Source organism: Aspergillus mulundensis, assembly GCF_003369625.1.
Source record: "Aspergillus mulundensis strain DSM 5745 chromosome Unknown scaffold_2, whole genome shotgun sequence".
Taxonomy (NCBI): domain Eukaryota; kingdom Fungi; phylum Ascomycota; class Eurotiomycetes; order Eurotiales; family Aspergillaceae; genus Aspergillus; species Aspergillus mulundensis.
Window position 1 is genome coordinate 3093977 of NW_020797890.1, and position 19315 is coordinate 3113291.

A 19315-nucleotide genomic window follows, 5' to 3' on the forward strand; every position below is an offset into this window, starting at 1 on the left:
GTTGATGTAGGGGGTCGATCGACCGCAGCCGAACAAGGGGAGGCTTGGTCTCTTTATAGCCATGCTCTCCCTGGTGGCTTGACTTGGGGTCCTGCATGATCGTCAATTGTCGTCATAGACTTTCCCTTGCGGACCAATGGATCCTCGCGATTGCAGATCCAGATCATCGAGTGGGTGGGCGCTGAATGACTCAGTATTGGATAGGTCTCGCTAGAGGACTGCCACGTCACGGACTCTAGGCGCCGTGCATCTTAGCAAAGCGTTTGTTGCCAGCTCTCGTTTGCCTGGGCGGTCTTTTAATCGATGGTGCATAGACTACACCTCACCGACAATCGATAGATATCCCCTGGTTAAGACAATAAACACCGCTACCTATGTTGCTCATCACACTCAGACCAACGGGTTTATCGATGAGTAGGCGATACTTTGTTGCCATCGGCATACATGGTATCAGGCGTCTGCCATGTCTCCCGAAGATCTCTAACAGTACATAAACACAACCACACACCTTCTCTACACATCGGAGATACCACATACACAACCACACCGCGGCGTACCTAAAAGCTCGCCCCAGTAACCGTAACCGAATAGTCCAGCCCAACCTGCACCTCACTGCTCAGCTCAAACGGGTTATACTGAATGAGCTCCTCGGGCGTGTTCACCACAACAAGACTCGCCTCCTCGCTCTCGCCCACCGTGACCTCGCCCTTCCCACCCTCCAAATCAACATACCGCACCACCCCCGAGTCCGTATTGCGAATCGCCATTGTCGCCGTAAACGCCGCATCAGACGAAACCTCCACACTCACACTCCCCGACCCCTCAAGCGTAAGCGGGTTAATGTTCGCCCCGAAATACTGCGGCTGCCGCGCGCTCTTAACCTTGTAGCTCCCCGACCCCGAAGATTCAAGATTCCCATAAGTGAGGGTGTCGCGCTGCTGCAAGAAAACCTCATTCGCCGCCTCGCTGATATCCACATACGCCATATGCGCCCAATACCGCCCAATCACACTGCCGATCGGCGTATCCCCCAGCAAGCGCTGCAACGTATGCAGGGGCGTCTCGTTGCTCCCAACCTCATACTGCCTGTTCAGCTGGAGGACGGCGTCGGTCCCCAGTCCCGTGAAGTTATCCGGGTTGTTGGTCATGTACGTCAGCAGCGGCCACGCCTGGTAGTAATTGCCTGTGTCGGTGGACCCGTCAACAATAACCTGGTAGCTGTCACCAACGACCTTCGCGAGCTCAATGACGCTTGTCCCGGCGCTCTGCCCGTATTCCGCGCGCGCACGCGCACACAGCTCGCTCGTCATGAACGTATCCGCGAACCAGTTCGCCAGCGGCTCCCACCACGCGCCCGTGTACGTCTGGTCCACCCAGTTGCCCACGTGGTAGGTGAGCGCGTGTCCGTATTCGTGGACTGTCACGCTGGGGTCTGTGAGGTATGTGTTTACCACGTTGACGTAGCTGTAGCCGCTGCTCATATCTGAGTTCATCACGCCTGCGGCGTTCCCGTCGAGAGAAGAGACACTGTACACGTTCTCCTTGTACCAGGTGGCTGCGGTGTCGGCGTCGGAGTTGTAGCTTAGGCCTGAGGAGCGCCAGCCCAGGTCGGTCACGAAGCAGGTGTATGCGGCCTCGAGCATTTGGAGGGCTGCGTCGGCGGAGGACCCGGTGGCGCCGTAGATGCGGAAGCGCGCGGAGTCGGTGTAGGTTGTGCCGCCGCCGCCGATGGAGGGGTTGGCTGTGAATTCGCTGGGTTCGTTTGAGTTGGAGGATGAGCTGCTGGGGGTGCTGGAAGTTGCGACGGTGGGAGTTGTGGTTGCGGCGGCGAAGTTTGCGGTGGAGAGGGTGCTTGTGCTGGCTGCTTCGGTTGGGGCTTGGGTTGTGATCTGGCCCTGACCCTGACCTTGTGCCTGTGCCTGTGGGAACCACTGGGGAGGCCAGAACTGGGGCGCTGGAGCGGCCAGCGCTCCGGTGGTGAAGAGGGCCGCGAGGGCGTAGCGGTATTTGGTGGAAGGGGACATTTTGAAAGAATGACTGTGCCTGCACTGATGTCCTTTCAGTTCCTGGGGGTTTCCTGATCTATATAAGGCTTGTGGAATGAGCCAAGGCGGAGGAGATACCGAGTTAGGGCTGTTTCAGGGTGAGGGCCCGCTTCGCCCTGCCAAGCTGTGTCAGGATGATTCAAAACAGGGGCAGAGATGCACCCTGAAACTTTTCGTCATTTACCGCAGCATAGGCGCGGTGGACTGGGAGAGAGTCGTGTGATTCTTGGTGTTCAGGGAGTTGATTAGCCTGCCATATTTTGCAGGGGTTAAGGAGAACACGCCAATATATGCAGATAATCAATATGTGATGAATAGAAGCATCAGTCTCCCAGGGAGATGCCCCAGAACAGGGAGAATAACGAATATCAAGAAAACATTGAAAAGGGAAAGAGCCACGGTTCGCCTGAGAGCGCGCATCGGATTGCATGAGTTCGAACGGCAAACCGTAGCACCCTGAACCCAACCAGCGGCCGTCTCCACTTCCATAAAAAACGGAGCGAATGGAACGATACATTGTAAAACTAAACTCGCTATTCTATCTGAGCTCGCCCAGGCCATGACGTCGTTTCAGCAATCCATCCATCTTTCGAGTTTAAGCTCGACTCGATTAGTACCCAACAGTGATCTTTACACAGGCAATTCCCAGATCTGAGGACGAGAGTCCACATTATATATATCTGCCACTGGAAGTCCAGCACACCACGTGAACTCAGTGATGTTTTCTAGAGAGCACATGTTCATCGCATCCGCGCACTGTACAGGTCATATGCCAGGGCTCCCAGCTATGGGTGCTTATTCACATGCCTCCCACACCTGACCTGCAACACAGTATCCTCGAACGACTCGAACTCAACCACCGTGCGGATCCCCCGGTCCACAAGTGGCCGTAGCCCCTCCTCCAGACACAGTATTGGTGGGCGGACTCGCAGAGTCAAGGGGTTGAGCGTGTGCTGGTGGCTGTCCGGGTCGAAGACGACATCGCGGAAACGGGGGAGGAGGTTATTGTGCAGCAGGGTGCAGACGTAGGTCAGGGCCGATGTGGTTGCGGGGTCGGTGGTGACACTCTGCGGCTGGCGAGAGCGATTCTGGGACTTGGTGGCCGAGCTCGTGCTGATACTCTCGTTGCCTGGGTCTCTGTCTGCAGGTGCTTCATCAAGCGTGGCCGTGTTGAAGCATATGCTAATGAGCGAAGGGGGAAGCCACAAAGGGGGCACATTGGTCTTATCCGCCGTTTCGGCCATGGAACCGCTATCGCCATCCACGGTGTTGACATGGTCTTGCGATATGACGTAGGCCAGGAACGCCGCTGGTAGGCGCAGATGCTGCAGGGTGCCGAACGGGGATAGAAAGCGTGGGCCCCAACGCAGTCCCACCAGCTTTATGGAAGGGAGGTCTGTGATGCGAATATGGAGGGTCTGCAGTGTTTCCGCGAGCGGCGCTAGCGCAGCGTCGAGCGAGGTAGACACACGACGGGCGCGGCTGCTGAATACGAGTTTGAGAGTGTGCAGTTTGCGATGGAGCCTGAGGAGGATGGCCAGGGCGGGGAGCTGCAGGCCTTCCCACTGCAGGTTCAGGCTTTGCAGGCGTGTGGCATTGGCAACGTGGGCGCTGACCACTGGGGGCCTGAAAGTGAGTGGTCGGACCCGGACATGGTTGGCTTCGTCCTCGCTGCGCGTGCGATAGGATACTGCTAGATGCGGGATGGATGGAGCTAGGAAGAGGGTGTGCAGGATGTTGCTCTGCGCATCGTCTGTCCACCCCGTTGTGCCGCTGGGATTGATAACAAGGTGGACTAGCACGGGTGCCGGGCGTTAGATCAAGAGAAGACCGGGCAAGGGGTGTGGTTGCGCGTACATGACTTTAGGCACTGGCTTGTTTGGCTTGATAATAGTCTTTGCAGGACTGGGAGCATGTCCAGGAAGCTGCTCCCAGATGTGTGCTCAACCTCAATATGACAATCACGGAGCAACGGGAGGTCTTGCACAATCTGTACATGAGCTGCTGGCGCTGCCCCGTTTACCTTCACCGAATAGCTCCTGACAACATTGCGGATACCAGGCTGAATGTTCATAGCCTCTGCAAACTTTGATATTCCCTGCTCGCTTGTTAAGCTCACCTGCGAGGGGATCAAGCCGCCCACAAGTGCATGGAACATCTTCGCGGTCATTGCAAGGGAAAGTGTATCAACCTGGTCCAGATGCGCAAGCACCAAATGCAGAACCTCCGTCGGAAGCATAGAAAACAAGCGTCCGCCATCTGATGCACCCGTGCGCCTTGCGTCAAACCAGATCTGGTCATCGAGCAGTGGAAGCACGACATCCAGGCGTCCAGGCCTGCCAATCTTAGGCAAGGCCCCGAAACGCGTGGCAACGTGCATGGTCGTGACTACCAGTACGCTTGGGACAAGTCAGCGGGAGAACATGAGAGATGGATGGAAATGACCAAGGTGCGGATGTGTGGGCCAACGCGCGTTCTATTTTTGATGGTCATCGCCGTACAATGCTCAATCCGGCAGATGCACCCTTTGACCACATGCTCGCCGTCCCTGTCGAGGAGGGTGCATAACGTCGAGCTAAGCATGGCCCAGAGAAAATTGATGCCGTCGCTTAGGACCACGATCTTGCGGCCGGCGTTCTCATCTCCCGGTGGGGATGTCTTGACGTGGATGCACTGTACCCTGGGCGTTTGCCAGAACCATGATGCATAGTAGGGATCTTCGATAATTGTCCTATAGAACGTTAGGCTACGAGGCTCATGATGGAACGGGAGTGGATCTCGTACCGAAGACAGCCTCTGGATAGGATGGACGGCGAGGCCATGATCAGCAGGATGATTGTAAAAAGGCGGGGGATGAGCGAAGGATTGCAAGGCTCGCGTCTGTAAACAAACACCTTGCACGTGACAGATCCTGCAGGTATAAGCAGAGTCCATGTAAATAAGGTGAGTCAAAGGCAAGCCACTGTCTCAGCCGCCATGGGTGTGGTTTAAGCTCTAACCTATACGACGCGACCCCGAAGGCGTCCGCAGGGGTCGGTTAATTCGACATGCAGTTTCCAGTGAAAGCATCCGGCAGGAGTGGCTTGGGTACCGACAAAGAGATGAACAGGTCAATATGGTTGGATAATAGGCAGCAGGAGTCTCTGGGGACTGGCCTTGATACCAAAGGTAAGGTTGGAACTAGGGTTCCCACCCGTGGACCCGGAGACCGAGCAATGTGACTTCCCACAGGCGTGGCGAAACATGATTGGGTGTCCTTCGTGGACAGTTGGGCGCTGTGGTAATGGCGTTGCTTTTTCGTCGAGTCCGTCTACTGGCTATCGAAGCCCGCTCATGCAGCAGTCGGCCCAAGACCGAAAGGAGGGGGGCGCGGGGTGGAAGGGCTGAAGCGCCGAGGAACCATCACGTCTCAGGGACGCTTCTTCATTGCAGCCATCCTACCCAGGGAATCTGGTTCTTCGTCTCAGTCATTGCTCGCACATATAGGTACGATGTTGCCATGCAGGCCGACAGAGGGATGGTGACATAGGGCCGCCGCTGCTTTGCTATTTGGAACTGGCTACTCCGTAACTACGAGTCATGATATCTTACCTCTGGCATTCGCTTACTAGGTGCGTCGAGTGTGTTCAAATATGCCGCGTCAAGAGCTATTTGGGGCAATGGCGGTATACAACATAGTTAGACACGCATGGCTATATATCCCCTCCCTTCCCATATCAAGCGAATCTAGCCCTTGATTCCCGAAATTGTCCTGACTATATTTCTCATTCCCAGCTCAACCCCATAAACCCGGTCCCCTCAACACAGCCCACATACTCAGCCTCAATCTCCGACGCCTTGAGTAAACTCGCCTCAACCCACAAGCACAATTTCCCCGGCAACTCCCCCATCGCACCCCCAGGCCCATAAGACTGCAAGAACTCCCGTCTCAACTTGATATGCCCCTTATTCTCGCGCCCGATCTTCTCCATAGCCTCGAAGTCCTGGAAATAGAAGAGCTGCACCTTGCGGTTGTAGTTGAGCGCGGGCGGCTGTGCCTTTGGAGATCGGTAGAGCCCCTTGCTGGGGTCGTAGCAGAGGCGTGTTTCCAGGATGCCTGCCTGCGGCCCTGCGTCGACGAGGTCCCTTATCCAGTTCGTGACGGGCTGATCAAAGTGCTCCATCCAGTATTCTTTCTCCTTGGACTGGATAAGGCTGTGGTCCTGGCCTTCGACGACGAAGGCGATGTTTTCTGGCAGGTCGTTGATCGTGACCCTGCCCCGGTGAAGATTCGCTGGGGTTCCAGCGAGAGCAGAGACACGGGCAGGTCGGGTCTCCGTCGACGACCGGAACTCGTTCCTCCTCTCCCTTGTCACGTCCGCCATCCGATCGTAGTAGCACCCCCAGTACCCCGACTTATCGCCGATATCCTCGAAGACTCCCAGCTTTGCCATGCCGTTGTGCTGTTTCAAGACATTGGTCCCGTGCTGTGTGCGGCCGGGCGGGACGGTCATGATCTCGCGGTATACGCCGGCGTCATCGGGGAGTGAGGACCAGAAGGATGCGACGGGGGGGCTGGACCACCATTCGTCGAACGATGCGCGGGACGGCCAGTATGAGAGCCAGAGCCGTGTTGCGACCGGGTCGTTTTGCTCTAGGTTCTCGATGGACGGGGCATGGGGGGAGATCAGGGTGTCGAAGGCTTCGATGAGAGTCCCGGCGTTGTTCGAGGGCAGGGCCTGGATGCCGAAGACGGCGAGGACGATGGGTGTGTCGGATGGGAGCTTGAGACCCCACATTGTTCTTGGAGTGTGCTTGAACTTGCTGGTCTATGGCTTCGGCGGTGCGATATCTGATCACGGTCGGGGATGGTACCTGCTGTTCCAGAGACGGAGAAGACACAACGGTGAGTTGCTGTCAAGGCTTCCTGTCTAGACAAGGTGAGCACCCGAGCCATTATAAGTAGATGACGGCTGGACTTCCGCTTGTCAGGCGGGGGCCAATAGGCTATTGACAGCGTTCCAAGCAATGCTGCACACGCAGAGCCTGGGTCTGCATGAAGGGATGGTAGGACAGCGGTATGGTAGGTCCGGGGACAACCCGCATACGGGGTGCATCCATGGGTCATCCTTGTGCTGCAGATTCGGCTATCCACTCATACTCCGGGCTTTGTTGCACACGCCGACGGACGCCAATCGCCTAACGTCACCATAACCGGGCGTTGACAGCTCGTTCCGCTGGCCGAGTATCTGCACTTGTATTCCTAATATGGCAGTTATACTGCAGCCCTTGGTCCAGACAATGTAACAGCTGGATTCCACCGTCTCCGGATATAACTACCTCGGTGCCTGAACCGCAGCGATGTGTACTACGGTAGCCAAGGTGTAGGACTTGACGGAAACCCGAAGCTGGATGGAACGTGCACACTCGTCTTCCAAATTCATCTCCGTGCTTGCACACTAGCCCGTCGTGACATGGTAGTCCTAAGTAGGGTCTCTGGTAGGGCTAGATAGGCCGCGGTGATCAACACATTCAGCATCAAGAGATACCATTACAGAGCGAGCAATCTAAGCGCCCGGTATAGCCTCAGCCGCGTGCGGCGGTGGAGGCTAAGCAGTTACCTACCTACTATAGTGACTCTGGAGATTTTGCGATGGCACAGGCTTGGACACCGTATCTGTGGCAGCGAGGGTATTCACGACTTCCATCACGTCGTGCAGGTAAGGTCTCTCATTTTCCCGCTCCCCGTCCCAGGGTTTGGGCGAGTGGCTTAAGTGGATTACGCATACGCTAAAGCCAGTTGGTGCCCCCGCTCATTTTCTCCTCCCCCCACATGTCAGCAATGGAGGCCCGTGAGCCTGGCATTAGGGATACTGCAGCTCCAGCTGGACGTTGGCCGTTGCCAACGAGCAAGGACATGACATGTATGTCCTCGGACACCGACGCCAAGTGCCAACCCTTAGTGCTTAAGAATATTGCTCGGCGTGTCACATTCCCACCCCTGGGCAGGCTTCATCATGCCGCTGCATTTCGACCCGGAGTTCGCCGCAGCAGCCGGGCAGGCTTCATCATGCCGCTGCATTTCGACCCGGAGTTCGCCGCAGCAGCCGGGCCGGCCCTATCCGCCTTCCAGGGTCGAGAGCTTACAAGGCGTGGCGCTAATCTGTATTCATGTCGGAGGACTCGACATATATCGTGCGAAATGTTTTGCGTATGCAATGGTTCCCTGTCGGGGCGAAGTCTCGGAATCCTTAGTACCATCCCGGCGACTTGGTAAGGGTACACAGCGGACATGGCAGTAGTACTCGGAGCATGAGGACAGGGTCACATTGCGAGCCAAGTCAATACCGAAATGTCAATGGACTCAGTATCGAGGAACAGGGCAGGCCTGTTAACTCGTCCATAAATATAGGTAGCTCACGGGCTACCACAGCAGCCCTCACCTTGACGAGTTTCAGGAACTCTTGTGATTTCGACGGGGTCGGGCGAGTTTGGGAACTCAGGTCTCGCACGGAGGAAGTAAAGGTGAAGCCCCTCACGGGCAGCACAGGTTTATGGGATTGCCGGCTGCGTAGGGCTAGGTGCGATGTCTGGCCCATTCTGTAAGAGGCGGGATTCCGGTTTATATGGCAGCCTGCCCTGAGCCGCTACCCAGGTGGAGGGATTAGAATACTGCCCAGCAGATAAGCGTCCTTGTCATTGGCTCCATCGTCTATTTCAGATGCCAAGTGGGCCACATATATTGGGGTAGGCCTGATCCATCCCTACTCCGGCTTAGTTAGGGCATGGCATGGGTGCATCCCGCGAGACGGATTTCAGCCAGCCATGTCGATGGCCTGGTGGTAGCCTATGATATTTGCGAGATCGTATCTCCCTGCGAGCCATCGGGATTCGGCAAATTCGCGGACATGGCGGACATGGCGGATTCGCCGAAGCTGAGGCTCCGTCGTGTGGTAATCGACACTAAATCGCGCACAATCCGGCCGCCTAGACACCAAGCTTTAGTGCAGGTCTGTGTCGAAGCTGTCATTGGCTGTTTGGGAGATCTTGCAATGAGGCACAGCCGCACAGTGTCAATGCTTGTCCCGAGGTCCCCGCCATCGGCTGCCCCGTTGGGGTCAGTGTCGATCCGGAGATGCCATTTAAGGGGACACTTGCAACCAACGTTGAACTTTTTTATACCCGCTCAAGGGATTCACAATGGCTCCAGTAACAATGAAGAGCGCTACACCTTCAGATAACGTCGATGGCCATGGACGAGTCAAACGATTTTCGAAACGCTCCCGCACAGGCTGTCGGACATGTCGGTGAGTATACCATCGATCCCTGCTGCAGGTGGCTTAAAACTAAACCCATCTACAGCGCCCGCCGAATCAAGTGCGACGAAACCCCCGGGCAATGCACCAACTGCACCAGCACGAAACGCATCTGCGAGGGGTACGAGGTCTGCCGGATCCCACCTGCGCGCGGCCCCCGAACGGCCAAGGCCTCCGCAGCCTCCGTCTGCATTCAAAATCCCAGCCTGGCCACTCTGCAGCGAGACATTTCCTCCAGGGTGCAGTGGAAAGTCACATCGGATGAAAGCCGGTGCCTCTCATTCTTCCAATACCGCTCCGTCCCGCAGCTCGTGGCGTTCTTCGACTCGCCCGTCTGGCAGCGCCTGATTCTGCAACTGTGCTACAATGAGCCCGCGGTCTTCCACGCCGTCGTTGCCCTAGGAGCCGTGAATCAAGGCCATGAAAGCGCTAGACGACGCCTGGCGCACAATCCTCGTCCGGCACACCGGAAGACCCTCCAGAGTCAGGAGGAATGGTACCTCTTCGCGCTCGAACAATCAGGCCGGTCATTTGCGCTGCTCAATAAACGCCGCATGTCCGAAGACCCCTACCTCCAAACCGTGATCCTGGTCTGCTGTCTGCTCTTCGTGATGTGCGAACTCCTCCATCGGAACATCGCGACCGCCATCACACACGTGCAGAGCGGGCTGCGGATCCTCAACGCATTGAAGATCGAACGCCATGTGTGCGGGCTGAACCTCACCGGCCCAAGCGCCTTCGACGAGTTGGTCGTGGAATCTTTCCTCAGTCTGCAGGGGAGCAGCGTGTTCTTTGGCACGAGGGAACCACTCCCCGTCGACCAGTCGTTTGTCTTCACGCAGCCGTATGGCGTTTATCTGGGTGATTGCACAGACGGGACTGGGGCTGGGGCGGGATCATGTTTCAGCAGCCTCCAGCAAGCACGAAAGGTCCTTAGCCCGCTGCAGCATACCCTGTGGCTCTTCGTCGCGAAGTGCATGCATGCCGACGATGCCGAGCGCGCTGCGATGTACACGGCTCTCGAGAACCAGCAGCATCTGCTCCTGACATACTTCACGCGGTTCCTGCACGTCTTCGATGCGTTCTGCCTGAGCACGTATGGGACGACTACGTTCGAGTCCGCGTGCAGCCGGGGTCTGTCGGGAGCTGAGGTGAACACAGCTGAGCGACGGGCCCGCCGGGGCGCCGAGCTCACGCGTCTGTCGGTGCTGAGCTCGATCCTCAGCGTCAAGAACGCGCTGCTAGGAGCCGCGCAGGCCCAGCCGCCGCAGTACACGGCCGAATCAATCGGCGTGCTGGACGCCGCGGAGAACGCGATGCGCAATGTGAAGGCTGATATGCATGGCGACAGTCCGACGTTGACGCCGCAGTCTGAGATCGTGCCGGCGCTTTTTCTGGCGGCCCTTAGGTGTCCGGATATCGGGGTGGGGTGTCGTGCTATCACGGCGGCGAGGGAGTGGGGTGCTGAGGAGGGGTTCTTGAGTGCGAGTATGTGTGCGGATATTCTGGAGGAGGCGTTGAGGATGCGGCTGCAGAGGGGATTCGAGGGGGCAGGGGAGGTGTTGGAGGGTGTGAGCTTTGATGTTCGGGGTGATGGGAGGGTTACGGCGCGGATTTTGTATGATGTTCATGGGGAGGAGAAAGAGCATGTTGTTGTCCTGGAGCGGAATGAGGCGCTGGTCGCTGATTTGCTTGCTATTGATGGCTCGAGGGATTGGCCATGCGTTAGAGCTTTGGGATTGCTGGACCATGTCCTATGATGATAGAGGACTTGATTGTAAGGGAATCATGCGCCGAGCCCTAAATATATTTCCACATGGGAATGACCCCTGGTTAATACCCTGCCCCGCGAAGAGACAGTGTATGATCTTCTAATTTAAACTCCAGAAGAACTACAGAACATATGGCAAGTTAATATTCGCAAACCCCGTCTTGTCCTCCATGCCAGCCTCATCGTTCTGAGCCTTATCAGCTGGCCCATAGTGGGGGTCACGGTAGCGGTTTACAGTAAACACAGACGCTGCACTACGAACATCTCAGGGAATGTCCTCTTATATCATTCCTGGGCCGGGCAAATACATAATCATGTGAGGTGGCATGCAGGTTTCATCGAGTATGGTACCCTACGAGCAACCCGATCGTGGCACCTTCGTAGCTTGCGGCTGCTTGACCAGGAATAGGCCAGGGCACTTGCCCCAGTAGTAAGCAGTACTGGACCAGATTAGTCTCGTGTTACTCTGCATGTTTTCCGACTGAAGAGGCAGACTTACAGCACCATAGCATTCGGCATCGGTCGATGCGTGTAGCCAGCCACATTCGATCAAATCATCAGTAGGGACACTGTAAACTCAACGGACTGAGAACTAACAAACCCTAAGCAAGCCAGCCTCACCCAAGTACCATGCCTAAGATAAGCTATGCATGCTGCTGCAGTGGTGCAGAGGATATTGGCCGCTGTCGCCGTGGGCAGACGGCTGTTTGGCACGTTAAGCGTGATCGTCCCGCTGATGAGAAGGGCAATGATCTGAAGAGCGTCACCGACAGATTTGAGCTCTCTTGTCTTGGTGGTACTGAAGCCCATGACCAGGACAATGATTGTGGAGAAGGAGTTGACCACGGCGTTGGGAATGGCCGCGGCGAAAGCGGAGATGAAGAGGAGGATGGCCTTGGGATCGATGAATCCTGTGAGGGCCTCCTGCTTGTTGAAAACCTTGGTCTTGACTCCTGTCTCGTTGGCAGAGACTCTCCTATCGGCGATGACCCGCTGCTATTTGCTAAGGATGAACTCGGTTGATGGGGAGTCCGGGGAACCGAAGAATACCAGCGCCCACAGGGGGGTGATGCCACCAAGAATATCAGTCAATACCTCCCAGCATTCGGACGTCGTGTTGGGAGACATCTTCGTAATACCAAAGAACAAATATGAGTCAACTATCCCTGCCCAGCCAAGGGAGGAGTACCAGATGCATTGACGGAGAGCGATCTCGTGGCGCGTATACCAGAAGCTGGGAATGGCCTCAGGGTCAGGCTTGGTACCACCGCCGCCTGAAAATAATACCCATGATGAAACATTCAGCGGGAGCGCTGGAATACATCCGGCATTCTGGCATGATTTCAACATCAGACCCCACACAAGGCAACGAACGCCGAGGATATCTTATTCAGCAGGAAACTGTTGTATCTCCTTATGTTCTCTGACGGGGGCGTAGACTAGCCGGCAAACTTTGTACGGCAATGTCACTCGATGGATTATGTTTACTTTTCTCAGGTACTGCTCCTGATGACGTACCAGAGGACAGGGAGCTAGTTCTACCGCCAATCCCTCTTTCAGCGCTGACTTGGTGAGCGACAGAACCCAGTTTCTGTCTAATGTACGGAGAACGTCGGTCTATATGTGGAGCAGGGAGATCCCTCCATTGATGGGAGATATTTGTGAGGGGCCTGGGGTCAACCTATCTCGATCCCGTGCTGTGATTAGTCTTGTCCTCGATATCTAGGATGGAATCGGGAGACTGGCGTCATTTGCTTGCTGGGCGTGAACCACGCGGAGAGGCGATCTGAGTACGGTGACACAATGTCCACTGGGTCAAGTACATACACGAGAACCGATCTGGAAAACACCTGTCTTGCCTGTGCAGGGGTGTCCCCTGTCCAAGGTGTTTTCGGGAACCTCGGGGTAAGTATTTTCGAGCCGGCAATGGTGACGATAGTCTTGCTTTTTATGCAGGTTTAGCAATGTGCGGGCTGGGATAGGACGCTGGACCATCATAGTGAGGTGTTTAGGGACCACCCTACGGAGGAAAAGGCTGTGTCAAAGGTGGCGGTCTGCCATGATGCTGCCGCGAGAGGGAACTGCATTATCAGGGTATTTCTTTCACTTATTTTGGGGATCTTCTACAATTGGGACATTTCAGGTGCTGCCCCCCGAGTCCGAGCACTGTCATGTGGTGGGATTCATCAATATTATATCTGAACTATTGACTTGGCAGTCCTTGCCAAGTAGTTCATCTTTCAAAACTTGCCTTTCAAGTGGTACAAGAAAGAGCGACGGAGTATAGATGCACCGGTCACACGAGTCAGCTAATAAACCATAGATATATCCGCAAGCAGAATCCTGGAATTTACTTGACTTCACTTTTCTTGGTCTACAGTTTTGAAGTTCCCAAAACCTTTACCCTACAACACAGCTACACTGCTAACGATACTACACACCGCAATGTTGATTTCACGCATCTATCCATGCCTTGCCCTCGGACTTGGCCTCCTCCCATCCGCCCTGGCACAAGGCACCAATCTCCCATCCCTCGAGGAAGCTTACATCGAAATCGCGAGCGACTACTGCATCAACGCATTTGCCGATCTGGGACAACCCTACGACGACCGGTCCAACTGCGTCACTGTCGGTATAGTTGAACGTAGTTACATTGAAGACCGCGATAACCAGGGCAACCCGGCGCGCTACTTGGATGTCGACACCGGCAACAATAACCGCCTTATCTTCAATCCAGGTCCGATCTTCCCGACCCTGTGGTGGTTTCACAACGGAACATCTTCGGTATGTTTACTTGCTCCCACCCTCCATTTACCTATGATTTGTACACTTTATTAACTCGGCTCTGTTCCAGGGCGACGGACGCTATGGAGCCCTTTTCCTCGGGCGTGCTTCCAATGACCCTGTCTATGGACCAGACTGGCAGGTTTCACCAGATGGCACGGTCTTTGCTGCGAATTCGGACACTCAGAACCCCGTGCAACTAGTGCTTGTTGACCGGAGCGCGGCTGCGGCTGCTTAAGGTTCCAACTTGGCTTGGATTTCCTGTGCAGGGGAATGTTTGAAAGGAAGGGCACAGTATATCAGCGATTAGGAGAGCCTGGATTTGTTAGGTAGTCAAACGTGCTTCGGGTGCGGTCTCTATACCTCCATGATGTACATAGGTACTGTACATCAAGTAGTAGGAATTTAACGTCAAGGTTGCGGTAACTAGCCAGCAAGGTCCCACGAACCCGTAGAGAGGTTTTGGATCAAATAGAATAATGGACAAGGAGGGCAAAGACCAAGCCTGGTGATAATGTCGGCGCACCTTTGGGTACAACGATCCTCTACCAGTTACACGGTGGAATGGGCGGACCAGGCTTCTCGCAGACCAGTAGCTGCTCCCTGACGCTGACCGCAGTGAGGACTTAGGACTGAGCATTCTTACTTATTTCCAATCATAACCTTCTAGCTGTTACACGGCAGAATGGACAGAACCCTGTGGATGCGTCAGGCAGGCTCATGCCTTTTCACAAACCAGGATCTGCTCCTTGGCATCTGCATGCAAGTTTTTTCAGACAGTGCTTTTAGATCCAAGCCCTGTCACGTCGGGGAGCATAACGTCATTGTGCTAATTGACAGAGAGAGCAGCGGAGTATAGATACACCGGTTACACCAGTCCGTGAGTTATCATGGAAGGATCCACTAGCAGAATGCTATAAAGCAGCTCTCAAGTCCGGCAGGTTAATCTCAAAGACAAGGACTTCACTTCACTTCACTACTACTCGGTCTACCACAACGCAGCTACACTGTTTACCACACTATAAACCACAATGTCCCCCCCACGCATCTACTCAGCCATGACGATTGGCCTCGGCCTCCTCTCCTATGCCACGGCGCAGCTCAAAACTCAGCCCCTCCCATCCATCAACGAAGCCTACATTACAATCGCGAGCGGCGACTGTCTTAACGAGTTCGCCTCCGTTGTATCACCCACCAACGACCGATCCAACTGCGTTAGTGTCGGCGTTATTGAACCTGGTAGTTTCATATACACCCGCGCTACCACCCACAGCCCGGTGCGCTGGTTGGCTGTCTCCCAGGACGCTGACGGCAATACCCGCCTTTCCTTTAACGAGCGCGGGCCGGGCCTGTCGTGGCGTTACACTGTCAAGTCTTCTGTATGTGTACTCACTGGCTGCTCTTCCTCTAAGTTGTGTTTGTCACTAACTGAGCTGTGTTCCCAGGGCGAGGGATACTACGGAGGCCTCTTTATCGAAGCCGATCAGGATTACGCTGTCTTTGGACCCGACTGGCAGGTTTTGTCGGATGGTTCGGTTCTCGCTCCTGATTCGGACATTGACGATCCCGTGCAACTTGCCCTGGTTTTGCCCGTCGAGGATGAGACCGCGGCCGTCAGTGACCTATGAGACTGTCAACTACTAGTCAGTTGATATATGCATTATTATAGTGAATGAAGTCTTTTCCTAAGGTTCTATTGGATTAAAACAACCCTTTCCACCTTCAATGTTGTGTGATGTTCATGGCGGAATCTGTAGAGTTTGCGCAGGGAGGAAGCATCAGAGAGTGTACGACGGCACCTTCCCCGGGCCAGGCAACGAGGAAGCTAATATGACGGCAATTGAGACGTGGTACCCCAAGTCTGGAGGTTGCCCTTCCAACTCGGGACAGTAAGTATTGTATGACAGATTGTGGTCCAGCAGTGCTACATCGCAGCCTCCCCTGACTTGAAGTCCAGATCTCAATGATGCAGACGTCACCTGCAGAAAGCGTCAGGCCCAGATCTACGCTGAGCGTTGTAATTATTGTGAAATTGACCATATTCCGCTGCACGGCAGGTTGTATCGGAACTCTGAGTCGTGCCACGGTATCTGCATGTAAGCCGTGTAGATTGGATACTGCAAACAGATCCTCGCCCTGCGCTGCAAGATAGCGTCATGCCTGCGTTTCAGCCGGGAAACTGCGGAGTATAGACACACCGGGCACATCTGACAGTGGGGAAGACTGAGAAAATCGGAGCAGCAAAAAGTAAAAATTTACCCTGGAGGCGGGCTTACCAGTGATGTGCTGAGAGTAGTTCGGCTTAGTAGAGCAATACTTTGTGTGTAACCCCGAAGTCTGTTTTTTCAGACATTAACAGGGCCCAAAAATTAAGAAGGCATGTCACCTTGAGATGATTTTGGATTCAAGCAGACTTTCGGGATGAAACAACGGCCTTTTTCCAGTAGGTCATCGAATTTGAGCTCAGGGAAGGGGTCACTGCGAAATTGCGTTACTTCGTGCTGCAAAGATAAGAGGTCGAGACAACCACTTTCACACTTGACCTTGTCTACGTGAGTTTTCCACCCTCGGTACAATATACCATACCTCCGCCGTCAGACACACCACAAACCACAATGCTCCTCTCTCGCATCTACTCAGCCCTTGCAGGTGCCCTCGGCCTCCTTTCCTCCGCGCTGGCACAGGACATCGCTGTGAACCTTCTTCAATTCACCAACAATGTCTACGTCGCAACATCAACCGGCTACTGTCTGGACGAAAGCGCCTCCCCTGTAATACGGAACGACAACGGATCCAACTGCATCATTGTCACCGGGACTGACCGCGGTGTCATCTACACCGGCGATATTGACCAGGGCCCTGTGCGCTATCTTACCGTCGACGAGGACTCTGGCAGCAATCGTCTTTTCTTTACAGAGAGCCAGTCACGTCTGCTGTGGTATTACAATGTACCTGATTCGGTATGCTTGTTGATGGCGACTCTATGTTTCTTATTGTTATTGTCCATTCTCCATTTTGCTAACAAGCTGGGCACCAGAGCGGGGGATATTACATCGACCTCTGCCTCAGTGCTGATGGTGACGATGTTCTCTACGGCCCCGATTGGCAGGTTGTGGATGGCACGACCCTTGTTCCTGTTTCGGAGAGTGACAACGTTCATGAGCCAGTGCGACTTGCGCTGGTTGAGCCGAGCGGGGCTGCGGCCGCGGGGGGTGAGGCTGCTTAGTTTTCTTGCCCAGGGTCTTCTTGCCCAGGGTCTCATGAGCAGGGGACTATTCTAAAGGGTCCGCCACAGTTTATTGGAGAATGGAATAGTTTGTTCCAGTAGGCTGAGCGGTCTCGACATATGTATGTAGGTACTACAAATCAAGTACTACGACATCAATGTTTCCGATTTTATGCCTTTCCACTGTGTTCCTTCGCTCCTTTCGACTCTTTGATTGGAACAAAACCAGGCCAGGCTGTGGGACGATTCTTCCGCCATGCGTAGGGTCTTCTTGAGTCTGACCTTAGGGAAACAAAGGGCTCCGGCGTCCAATTGCAGTGACTCCTGGTACCCTCGGGCTTGCGGTTACACGGCGGACTGCGCGGACCCATGCCCTTGACGTACCTCTGGGATTGCGAGACTCGATGTGCCCTCTCCTGCATCGAGCTAAGACGACCAGGCCTGCCCAACCCAACCAACCGGGTCCACTGTTGGAAGCCGATTGTGACGTCCCCATTAGTCCGAGATGCGGAGTTTCTATTCGACCTGTTGATTTATAAAGTCCAAACTGTTTCCCTTGTCCCCGTGGACATCAATTCCTTAACTTTGAGGGCCATATCTATCGCCTCCAGCTGTTCTCCACACACCCCTTGCACCCTCGAGGTTATAGACCACTCCGACACCAAAACGCAATGCCTCTCCCACGCATCAACCCAGCCCTCGCCCTCGCCCTTGGCCTCGGCTTCCTCTCATCCGCCCAGGCGCAGGACACTGCGACCGTCCTCCCATCGGTCGAAAACGCCTACATCAGTGTGTCAAACGGTAACTGTCTGGCCGCAGACGCCTCCCTTGTGGTCCCCAATGACGACCTCTCAAACTGCGTTAGCATCAACACGAGCCAAGGCGACATTTACCCTGCCGAGTACAACGACGACACTGGTGTGCTCTATCTTGGCCTCGACGTGGACAATAACGGCAACTTTCGGCTTTCCTTCATCCAGCCGAGGCGGGGCCAGATACAGCCGCAGTGGTTTTATGATGAAGCGGTCTTGGTATGCTTGCCAACTGCCACTCGCGCTTTCTTGTTTACATTCTCTGTTTTACTGACACATCCGACACCAGGGCGACGGGGTTTACCCCCGCCTCTACTACAGTATTGATGGTTCCGATCCTCGCTCCAGCTTCGGGCCCGACTGGCGGGTTCGGGCGGATGGCACCACCCTCGCTCCTGTTGTGGAAGGAGACAACGTCGAAAGCACTGTTGCTCTTTTATTGATTGAGAGAGACACAGAGTGATGTTCCATGGTCCTATCCTCCTCGGGCTTTGGAATGGGCTGGGGCCTCATACTGCGTCTAGGTGCTGGGGGTTGCTTTTATTAATAATATCAGTCGGAGGTGATTAATACCAGGGAGCTAAGGTCTACTACAATATGACTTCGGAGTGTGTTTTCCCTATCATTATTTGTTTCAAAACCGTAGAAAGAAAGCAACCCATCCCGGACTCTGTACAGCTGGTAAGTGCGTCCGAAACCAGGGGAACCATGAGCCTGGAGATCAATTGCAGTGACTCCGGCACTGTGGTTACCCGGCGGACTGCGCGGGATTATACTGTAGACGTATAGGAGTGCGAGGCTCAGTGTGTCTAAGCAACAAGCCCAGATCTCCGAAATGGGGTTTCCAAACAACTACCGTCGCTTCTATTACAACCATGGCAACATGAGTTCCACCGACTGTCCCCATCCCCACGAGCACCGGGTGGCCACTTAAAGCGTCCCTGACATAATATACCCAATCAATCCCTTGTGCCTGCGTCCAATCCAAACCAAGCCACAGGCATCTCTCCTCAAGAAGCGCGCCGGGTCGTAGTGCAATCTCGGGCCAGAATGTCAGCACCCCACTCCGACCATGCGCTGATCTGCGCCCGCTGTCCTCCAACATGGCTATCATATGAACCTGCCTATGCGCCGCGGGCTTCGCCTGACAAAGCACTTGAGAATTGCGCCCTAGTAGTTCCGTGCTAATTTCTTAGAGCAATTTCAAAGCCCTTGACAAGTACATGCAGGTGATGGTATCGAAAACAAAATCCTCCCACTGATTCCGGTGGTGCTGCTACAATCAGGAAACAAAATAACTTGGCCTGGGCTGGATCAGGGATATTAGGGTGATATGTTCAAACTCAAATATGCACAGGGACTCGCGCGATTAGGGCGGAGGG

General features: G+C 54.7%; 9 protein-coding genes across 9 annotated transcripts; 5 read left to right on the plus strand and 4 right to left on the minus strand.

The window, feature by feature from the left end:
- Nucleotides 1-557: 557 nt before the first annotated feature.
- DSM5745_03656 (uncharacterized protein) lies at nucleotides 558-2024 on the minus strand (the record flags this gene model as incomplete). Its single annotated transcript, XM_026745672.1, has 1 exon — nucleotides 558-2024. The coding sequence occupies one exon, from the start codon at nucleotides 2022-2024 to the stop codon at nucleotides 558-560; it is 1467 nt and encodes a 488-aa protein (XP_026606538.1).
- Nucleotides 2025-2830: 806 nt separating this feature from the next.
- DSM5745_03657 (uncharacterized protein) lies at nucleotides 2831-4867 on the minus strand (the record flags this gene model as incomplete). Its single annotated transcript, XM_026745673.1, has 4 exons — nucleotides 2831-3840; nucleotides 3903-4444; nucleotides 4570-4776; nucleotides 4830-4867. The coding sequence occupies 4 exons, from the start codon at nucleotides 4865-4867 to the stop codon at nucleotides 2831-2833; spliced, it is 1797 nt and encodes a 598-aa protein (XP_026606539.1).
- A 942-nt stretch (nucleotides 4868-5809) lies between these two features.
- On the minus strand, nucleotides 5810-6823 carry DSM5745_03658 (phenylacetaldoxime dehydratase family protein; the record flags this gene model as incomplete). Its single annotated transcript, XM_026745674.1, has 1 exon — nucleotides 5810-6823. One exon carries the CDS (start codon nucleotides 6821-6823, stop codon nucleotides 5810-5812), a length of 1014 nt encoding a protein of 337 aa, XP_026606540.1.
- Nucleotides 6824-9224: 2401 nt separating this feature from the next.
- On the plus strand, nucleotides 9225-11100 carry DSM5745_03659 (Zn(II)2Cys6 transcription factor domain-containing protein; the record flags this gene model as incomplete). Its single annotated transcript, XM_026745675.1, has 2 exons — nucleotides 9225-9331; nucleotides 9387-11100. 2 exons carry the CDS (start codon nucleotides 9225-9227, stop codon nucleotides 11098-11100), a joined length of 1821 nt encoding a protein of 606 aa, XP_026606541.1.
- Nucleotides 11101-11688: 588 nt separating this feature from the next.
- DSM5745_03660 (uncharacterized protein) lies at nucleotides 11689-12239 on the minus strand (the record flags this gene model as incomplete). The annotated part of the gene is made up of 3 exons (XM_026745676.1): nucleotides 11689-11696; nucleotides 11741-12104; nucleotides 12162-12239. The coding sequence occupies 3 exons, from the start codon at nucleotides 12237-12239 to the stop codon at nucleotides 11689-11691; spliced, it is 450 nt and encodes a 149-aa protein (XP_026606542.1).
- Nucleotides 12240-13556: 1317 nt separating this feature from the next.
- On the plus strand, nucleotides 13557-14133 carry DSM5745_03661 (uncharacterized protein; the record flags this gene model as incomplete). The annotated part of the gene is made up of 2 exons (XM_026745677.1): nucleotides 13557-13895; nucleotides 13966-14133. The coding sequence occupies 2 exons, from the start codon at nucleotides 13557-13559 to the stop codon at nucleotides 14131-14133; spliced, it is 507 nt and encodes a 168-aa protein (XP_026606543.1).
- Nucleotides 14134-14926: 793 nt separating this feature from the next.
- Nucleotides 14927-15523, plus strand: DSM5745_03662 (uncharacterized protein; the record flags this gene model as incomplete). The annotated part of the gene is made up of 2 exons (XM_026745678.1): nucleotides 14927-15274; nucleotides 15341-15523. 2 exons carry the CDS (start codon nucleotides 14927-14929, stop codon nucleotides 15521-15523), a joined length of 531 nt encoding a protein of 176 aa, XP_026606544.1.
- A 987-nt stretch (nucleotides 15524-16510) lies between these two features.
- On the plus strand, nucleotides 16511-17121 carry DSM5745_03663 (uncharacterized protein; the record flags this gene model as incomplete). Its single annotated transcript, XM_026745679.1, has 2 exons — nucleotides 16511-16855; nucleotides 16933-17121. The coding sequence occupies 2 exons, from the start codon at nucleotides 16511-16513 to the stop codon at nucleotides 17119-17121; spliced, it is 534 nt and encodes a 177-aa protein (XP_026606545.1).
- A 671-nt stretch (nucleotides 17122-17792) lies between these two features.
- DSM5745_03664 (uncharacterized protein) lies at nucleotides 17793-18396 on the plus strand (the record flags this gene model as incomplete). The annotated part of the gene is made up of 2 exons (XM_026745680.1): nucleotides 17793-18152; nucleotides 18223-18396. 2 exons carry the CDS (start codon nucleotides 17793-17795, stop codon nucleotides 18394-18396), a joined length of 534 nt encoding a protein of 177 aa, XP_026606546.1.
- Between the last annotated feature and the right edge of the window lie 919 nt (nucleotides 18397-19315).